This window comes from Triticum dicoccoides, chromosome 1B (assembly GCF_002162155.2).
Source record: "Triticum dicoccoides isolate Atlit2015 ecotype Zavitan chromosome 1B, WEW_v2.0, whole genome shotgun sequence".
NCBI lineage: Eukaryota > Viridiplantae > Streptophyta > Magnoliopsida > Poales > Poaceae > Triticum > Triticum dicoccoides.
In genome coordinates, this window is record NC_041381.1 from 613,541,198 (window position 1) to 613,549,694 (window position 8,497).

The 8,497-nt window shown below is 39.5% G+C and overlaps 1 protein-coding gene across 1 annotated transcript; it reads right to left on the reverse strand.

The window, feature by feature from the left end:
- Nucleotides 1–4,632: 4,632 nt before the first annotated feature.
- LOC119350708 (protein CONTINUOUS VASCULAR RING 1-like) lies at nt 4,633–6,739 on the reverse strand. Its single transcript, XM_037618407.1, has 6 exons — nt 6,675–6,739; nt 6,050–6,159; nt 5,473–5,640; nt 5,304–5,401; nt 4,837–4,963; nt 4,633–4,742 (listed from the first exon to the last, which is right to left on the reverse strand). Exons 1-6 carry the CDS (start codon nt 6,737–6,739, stop codon nt 4,633–4,635), a joined length of 678 nt encoding a protein of 225 aa, XP_037474304.1.
- Between the last annotated feature and the right edge of the window lie 1,758 nt (nt 6,740–8,497).

Here is an 8,497-nt window from a genome sequence, read left to right on the forward strand (position 1 = left end):
CTCCTGAGAGAGAGTAGGGCTTGACGGCAGCTCCGTATCGTAAAACGCAATGAAACTTCCTCTCTGATTTTTTCTCTCCACGAAACGGAATATATGGAGTTGGAGTTGAGGTAAGTGGAGCATCAGGGGGCCCACGAGACAGGGGGCGCGCCCCCCACCCTCATGGACAGGGTGTGGGCCTCCCGGCCTTCATCTTTTGCCAGTATTTTTTATATTTTCCGAAAGTTATCTCCATGGATTTTCAGGTAATTCTGAGAAATTTTGTTTTCTGCACAATAAACAACACCATGTCCGTTCTGCTGAAAACAACGTCAATCCAGGTTAGTTTCATTCAAATCATGCAAGTTAGAGTCTAAAACAAGGGCAAAAAGTGTTTGGAAAAGTAGATACGTTGGAGACGTATCAGTCGACATAATTGTCATAAACAATAAATGAACCAAATAGTTATAAAGATAATATATACCACATCCGAATCATAGACATGACGAGGGCATACCAAAACCATCGCACTAAATAATAAGAAGCAATAATAAAAGTAAGAAAACTATACAAGTATCTATCTAAACATACAAGTAAGATTTATTTTTCTTTCAGAAAGAAGATAAGAACAAGAGGCTCACCATAGTGGTGCCGGCGAAGAGATCGGCGTGGGCGATCGACAGCGGTGAACACGGGGACGGGACGTGATGGACCGCTAAACCTAGACAAAATATTGAGGAAAATGGAGCTTGGAGGTCGAGCTTGGAGAGGAGAAAGATTAAGTAGTGTGGCTCGGGCATTCCATCGAACACCTCATGTGCATAGGAGGTGAGCTAGAGCACCATAAAGCTCTCCAACAGCCGGCCAGAAAAACAAAGCAGTGGAGTGCTCTGCTCGCGGGCGAGGGGGTACATATAGGCAACTCATTGGTCCTGGTTCGTGGCTGGAACCAGGACTAAAGACCACCCTTTGGTCCCGGTTCAGGACACCAACCGGGACCAAATGGTGGTGGGACAGGATCGAGGCTCATTGGTCTCGGTTCGTCCCACCAACCGGGACCAAAGGGGGCAGACGAATCGGGACCAATGCCCCCACGAGGCCCGGCAGGCCCCCTGGCCTCACGAATCGGGACCAATGCCCTCATGGGTCCCGGTTCGTGACTGAACCGGGACTAATGGGCTTACCTGGCCCGAACAAAAGCCCTGTTTTCTACTAGTGATACTAGAGATTTGAGTGCCGACATCAGTGGCGGAGTCAGCACTTAGCGACCCGGGGCAGCCGCCTGGGATCGCCGCTTCTGCTAGCTTGAGTGAAGTCTTTGGCGGCAAGCACGTCCTACGCGTTGAACAATAGTGAAGCCAAGATCATGCACATGACAACCATGGTTCTGAAAGCCATGGAACGAACTGATGAATGCAGTGCCAAACCAAGTGCCTGCACATGCATATTTTACATCCTACCGTGATGGTGTGTAGCAGCCTAGCAGGTGCAGGTCCATATGTAGTGTAGACCGGTCAGACATTGAGAAATGTCGTCAAATTTGTTCACTGAGATATGAGAATGCTTGGGTTTGTCGCCTCCAGCGTCAGATTGTGCAAAGTTCATCGCATCAGCTAATCGTTCCAGCAGATTGTGCAAAGTTTATCATATCAACTGATTGTTCCAACAAGTCTTTCAAACTCAGGGTTCCAGTTCCACCATTGTTGGTCTACTATCTACTATCGCATGACCAATAGGAGGTTTGGTTAGTCCAGGAATTGACGGTAACACATCTCAGTCAGGCATTGTTTTCTTTTACAGCAAGGCACCTCAGTCAGACATCATAGATGCCGAAAGCTAATTTGGAATCCCAAACAGCCAGAGGAAAAAGATTAAACAACAGTCCAAGCCAATTGTACAAAATCCATCGGATCAACAACGCGTGTGAGGCGGCTAATTTTACTTAATTATAGATCCTTCAATCCTCAGGCGTGACAGATTGCTAGTGCGTCGCGCTCAGGATCTCGTTTGCCGAACTGGTGTGATATGTGTTGAATACTTGATAAGACAAGTTTGTTTGCCTCAGATTCTGCTAGCTCCATCGTGGTCTGTGTGGATTGCATGCGAATGCGGATGTGAATCCAGAGTTGACAAAATCTGGGGCACTGACATAGCAACAGATACAACGATCTCTGTGAAACAGCGTGGAAATATGTCAAGCATCTTTCATGTGTTTTCAAGCAGATTATTGAATAAGATACCTATAGGAGAATTTAGGAATTACCAATGCCTTCACACACAGAAAGGTTAGGCCTTATGACATCCTTTGAGTTCACCATGAAAGATACATAGTAAATGTCCTCTTGACCAGAATAGCTCTGTTATAATAACATAATGACGGGATATTATACATTGAGGAGGCAAAGCTACACCTTAATGAGAACAAACAATAGAAAGGTTCATTTGAAGTATTTTGTAAGTATTCCTTTCCATCCTGTACAAGGTGAACTAGTCAAATTTGTTGATGCTGAAAGCTAAGTGGTACTCCAAACATTCAGAAGAACAAAATTAAACAATAGTAAAAAAATATACAATTACAACTACAAAGTATCTATGGTGGTGCAAAGTATAAGCCACTTATACAAATTGCATCAGATAAGCAATGCGTGTGAGTCACCTACTTCTACTTAATTGCACATCCTTTTGATCCTCGGGCGCGACAAATCGCTAATACATTGTGTTCACGATCTTGTTTGGCCCAATCGTGTGGTATGTGTTCAAAGTTCTATTTGTTATTGATGAACAAATATGCAACTAGCTTTCCCTGGTTTCTGTTCGTTCTCCTATGACATGCTTGGATTGTATGTGGATGTTGGTCTAGGGTTGACAAAATCCAAGGCATCGACATAGCACCATATACAACAAGCTTTGCGAAACATTGTAGAAATATGTCAACGCCTTTTTCACATGATTCTAAAGAAAATTATCAAATAAGGTACCGAGATGAGAGTTTATGAAGGAGTGTCCGAGACCTTTGTGGTGTGTGCCTCTCAGGTGTGTAGCAATGTTAGCACAAAAAGATTCAACTAATGTGGCTGAGGCATACACAGGCTAAGAAACCATACAGAATGAGGCTACGGTGATTTATGATATTGCGTGGCGTTAGCTGGACTTATCGGGGAGGTGGAGTTCATCTTTACCAAGGGACTGAATGAAGCGGCACCCATGATTGTCAAGTCTTGCTTTTATAATCAACTTTCGTGTAATAGAGTCGATGAACCACCTAGTATTTGATATCAATAAAGCTAGCAGTGATGATCTTCCCTAAGAAAAAGACTCTGGACGTCCTTGGTGGATGAGAGACAATGAAAGCCGGTGTGCTTTTTAACATTTATTAAGAGTAGCTTACCTTATCTCTAGAAACTTCATGTGTGGTAACTTGTTACAAGGTAGTAAGATTTCAACTTTTGTAAGCCACATAGTACTATACACCACTCTATGTGAAAATCTGAATTAGTAGCTATGCGGATACTTTTGGTACGACGAGTAAAGCTGCACCTACTAGTTACATTTGTATATGTTTGCTCTTTATAAATACAATAAGATGTGAGTGGTGACATGATCCTGTAGCCAGGCAAACAAATATAGATTGGTTCCTTGTTTGCTCGTACAACTTCATATATTTGAGTAAACAAAACTTTGCCGCAATTGCTATTCTGAAGCTTTAGGAATGAGCGGCATTGGGAAAAATAATTCAACTGGTGAAGCAATACTCAATGCACAAACTGAAACAATAGCTACCCGGAACAGTTTTGGTACAACGGGTATACTCAGACACACTAGTTCATCAGGATAGCCTTGTCCTATTTATGTATGCTAAAGATTTGAGTGCTGGCATCAGTGGCGGAGCCAGTTCCCGGCGACCCGAGCCAGCTGGTTGGGCTCACCGCTGCCGCTGGTTTGAGCCAAGTCTCTAGAAGCAACCAACATATTTTTAGTCCTACCAAGCTGGTGTGTAGCAGGAGTAGCTCAGTGTAGCTTACAGCAGTAAACGAAACCACACACAGAAACAATAGAAATGTCGTCAAATGTATCCGTGGAGAAATGAGAATGCTTGGGTTGGTCGCCACCAGCGTACTGTGCAGAGTTGATCACATCAGCTAATTGTTCCAGTAGATTGTGTAAAGTTTATCATATCACTATTGTTCCAGCAGGTGTTTCAAAGTCAAGGTTCTAGTCCCACCATTGTTGGTCCAGTGTCTACTATCACCTGATCTAGGAGGTTAATTAGTCCAAGAATTCAAGGTAAGACAACTCAGGCAGGCATCGTTTTCTTTTACAGTAAGGCACCTCAGTCAGACATTGTTGATGCCGAAAGCTAATTTGGACTCCGAAACAACCGGAAGAAAACAATTGAACAACCGTAAGAAAATATAAGTATGGCTAGGAAGCATCTGGGGCGGCATTACAAAGACAAAGTCCAAGCCAATTGTACAAAATCCATCGAATCGACAATGCGTGTGAGTTACCTACTTCTACTTAATTACAAGATCCTTTGATCCTCAGGCGTGACAGATTGCTAGTGCATCACGCTCAGGATCTTGTTCGCCGCACTGGTGTGATGTGTGTTGAGAGTTTTACACTTGATATCGACGAACAGGTATATAGTTTGCCTCAGCCTCTGCTCGCTCCACCTTGGTCTGTGTGGATTGCATGCAGATCTGGATGTGGATCCAGGGTCGACAAAATCTGGGGCATTGACATACCACCAGACACAACGATCTCTGCCAAACGACACAGAAATATGTCAGCGCCTTTTCACATGTTTTGGAGCAGATTAACAGATAAGATAACGAGAGGATAGAGTTTAGGAGTTACCAATGCCTTCACGCACAGAAAGATTAGGCCTTATCACATCCTTCGAGTTCACCATGAAGATATCACCAATGTAGAGATGGTTGGTCGGCACATAGACACAGTAAAGGTCCTCTTGACCAAAATAGCTCTGTTATGACGTAACGAAGGGATATTACACATTTAGATTAGTCTAAGCTATAGCTTAAATCAGAGCAAAAAACAGAATGGTTTGCAAAAGAAGCATTTATCATCATTTTGAATATTCCAAAAATATTCGTTTCCATCGTTTACAAGGTGAGTTGGTCAAATTTTGTGGTAAAACTGAATTTCAACATTCAACCATGCAAGGGTTCATGCCAGCGACTAAGGTTACAAGGCAACATAACTGCATACTGAGCATAGAGAAAAATCATGAAAAATATATGTAAACCTGGTATAACAGTGAAAATCATTGGGAACTCGGTATAACAGTGAAGATTATAGTAAACCTGGAGCGAGACTGATGAGGTAATGAATCCAAATGCATATTCCCCAATACGAGGATGTCGTATGATGACTGCCTCCTTCAATGCCTGTTTGTTTTGATCTGTAAAAAGAAACAAAAGTTAGTGCATAAGCTACTCTGCAGATTGAACATCATGATAACTGTGAATTTACCTGGCGATATAGCAGCACTAATTTGCTTGGATGCATTGTAGATGTGGCGCACAAGTGGCATGCGCTTGAGGATCCATTCACCAATGCCAAGAACAGATGCTCCAACCCAAGATGACATGAAGACCCCAACGAAAAATATGAAAGTAACAGAAGTGATGAAGCCAAGACCTGGAGATTCAAATGAGTACAGTGGGAAAATAAGCTGGATAGGAAGTAAGCATCCTTCTTAGCAATGAATAAGTTACAAAATAATAACTGATTTCAACTACTCAGTTTCATGTCATGTTTCACACATTTTTTGTACAGAAATTTAAGAATCTAATGACACGATAAACTAGAACTTAAAACAATTATCAAATTATGCACCTAATTTCTAGGTTCAGCATATGAATTATGCAGACTGTATAATACACAGCAACAGACAATAACATATAATATAATAATAACACTACAGGATCAAACCCCAAAGTGGAAACAGGATGAAGGCAGTCATTTATTGAAGAAACTACAACATGACATCAAACCATCGAAGAAATTTGATATTTCAATACCAAAAGAAGTGGAGTAGTTTGCATACCAAAAATGTTGATACCCAATTGTGCATAGATTGGACAGAAGAATCCATCAACAAAATGAATGAACCACCAGGTGAAGTAGAATGTTATCGCTATGGGGAAGAGAATCACACTGGCATTTTCTCAAAAAAGAACATCAAAACAGCATCAGTGCTTACGTGAAAATAAAATTTATATAACAGACGCAGGACAGCTGGTAATGGCTGGTGTGAATATTTACTGGTTATCGCAGAATAAGGATGCAACTTCGAGTAAGATTTATTATGTCCAGTCAGTATTTGTAATAAATTTGGAGCACATTATGAAATTATGAATACATTAAAAAATGAGAACAAAAATCAAAATTCTGATTTTTGTTTAAATGTTCACATAAGCAAATTCCAAGGGAAACATAAAATCAGAGAAGAAACAAAGATGTGAAAAATAAAGAAAAAACTATAGCTGAAAAATATGACAAATCGGTTTAGGAACCTTTTATATACTCTAGTTCCCAAAACGAGCCAGGAACCTTCCAGAAGATTCACAATATTGTGGCTCGAACGCTCAAATGGGCCGGCCCATTCAACGATTGTGTGTGTGATTGCCCAGTTTTTTGCCACAACATGTGGCAAATAGGAAATTCCGTACGTTTGGGAAGTAATGTCAAATAGACGGCAGCATGCACAGAAGGTCGCCTGACTGAGCCACCCCATTGTCGCGCGCGGAAATAAGAAAAAAGTCACTGAAAAAAGAATGGTAGTGCATGGGGTCGAACAATGTAACTCCCACTGCTGACCACTTGTCGCTAGCCACACGAGCTAAAAGGCTTCCATTCAAACTAGGTAACACGGACTATAAGAACCATCCATCAGCGACCAGTTTACTGTAGAGAACCAGTCTTTTTCACAATATTTAATTTTATTTTTTTTCTATTTGCTATTTATCTCTTTTTTCATTTTGTGTTTTAATTTTATTTTTTATTTTTCAAAAACTGCTCATGCTTTCAAAAATTTGTTCATAAAATACAAATATTAGCATTTTAAAAATTGTATGATTTTTTTAAATGTTCATGCCTTCCAAAATTTCTCAGAATGCCAAAACACAAATGTTTTCTAAAAAGAGCGAACAAAAATTTGAAAGCACGTTAAAAGCCCAAAAAGCCCCGTTTGGAAGCACCTTCTTTTTGATAATTTTTGCATTTTCTGGAGTTTCTTGCTTAAAAAAGGCCAATAAATGGCCAGACATGTCAAAAATCATTCAAACATGGATGGATGCCTACCAAGGCATGCCAACCTGCTCGTAAAAGTTAGGGTCACTTATTCATATATCAAAACATACCACCAGTTGGGGTGCATCCATGGGCATGTAGTTTTTCCTAATTTGAATGTTAATTGCAATTTCTATCATTATCAATCAACATGAACAAATTGTGTGTGAAACTTTTACAAGGTTGAACACTTTTTCAAAAATTGTTGACAAATCTGAATAGTTGATGAAAAATTTGTACACAATCAGAAAACTACGTACATTTTAAAATCTATGAAAATGACTAAAAAGATAATATTTCTTAAATTTGTGAACAAAAACTATACTGAAATTCTAGAACATTTTTTAAAATTGCAAAGAATATTTGAAAACAAGAACAAAATTTTCAACTTTTTGAACATATTTCAAAAAGAGTAATAAATTTTTAAAAGGAGAAAAATAAATTACCAAGAGAAAGAAAAATGAAAAAATAGAAAAATATGCTTAAGCCCTGGTAACTAGGCGACATCATCGCTCCTGTCGGGCGCCTGCTGGGAGAAAACCTTATTTGACATTTATTGGGTCAAACAATCGTTGTTTCTCACAAACCCTACTGATACGAGTGAACATGGGCCAAACCGTTTTAATTTTTTGTTGCCTATGGACATGCTTGGTTTGGGAACCTTCTAGATGGTTCCAGGTCGATTTTTACCGGTTTGGATACCTTCTACAAGGTTCATGAATCCATTTTCTTGTCTTTTTCTTATTTTCTTCCTTTTAAAAAACGTAAAGTTCAACAAAGTTCAATGTACTTATTTGTTCATATTTTCCAAAAATGTTTGAATATTTCAAATAATGGTCTCGTTTCAACAAAGTTAAGAGTTTCAAAATTGTTTGTGTTTTGAAAAATTGTTTGGAATTTCTTTTTTTTCTCAATTTTCATAATTGTTTAGAGTTTCAAAATTTGTTCCACTTTTCGAAGAAAATTGTTTGCATTTGTTTCATGTTTAAAAAAAGTCGCATTCAAAATTCTGAACAATATTAAAATTATTATGTTCAATTTTGTTTCACATTAAAATAATTCACATTTAAAATTCCTTAAAAACTTTAAATCTGTGGCTGTTCATACTACCTCCGTTTGGGATTTGAAGGCTAGCTAGCCGAAGTGGCAGTACCAAGAAATTCACAATGGTTAATTTATAGCATTGGGTAGAGCTGTAATTTTG

Excerpts from the sequence above, each read along its gene's own strand:
- LOC119350708 (XM_037618407.1), bottom strand. The coding sequence starts at position 6,739 with ATGGGGTGGCTCAGTCAGGCGACCTTCTGTGCATGCTGCCGTCTATTT. Across the intron at positions 5,641-6,049 it reads ATTGGGTATCAACATTTTTG|GTCTTGGCTTCATCACTTCT; the intron begins GTATGCAAACTA and ends TTGAATCTCCAG. Across the intron at positions 5,402-5,472 it reads TAGTGCTGCTATATCGCCAG|ATCAAAACAAACAGGCATTG; the intron begins GTAAATTCACAG and ends TTCTTTTTACAG.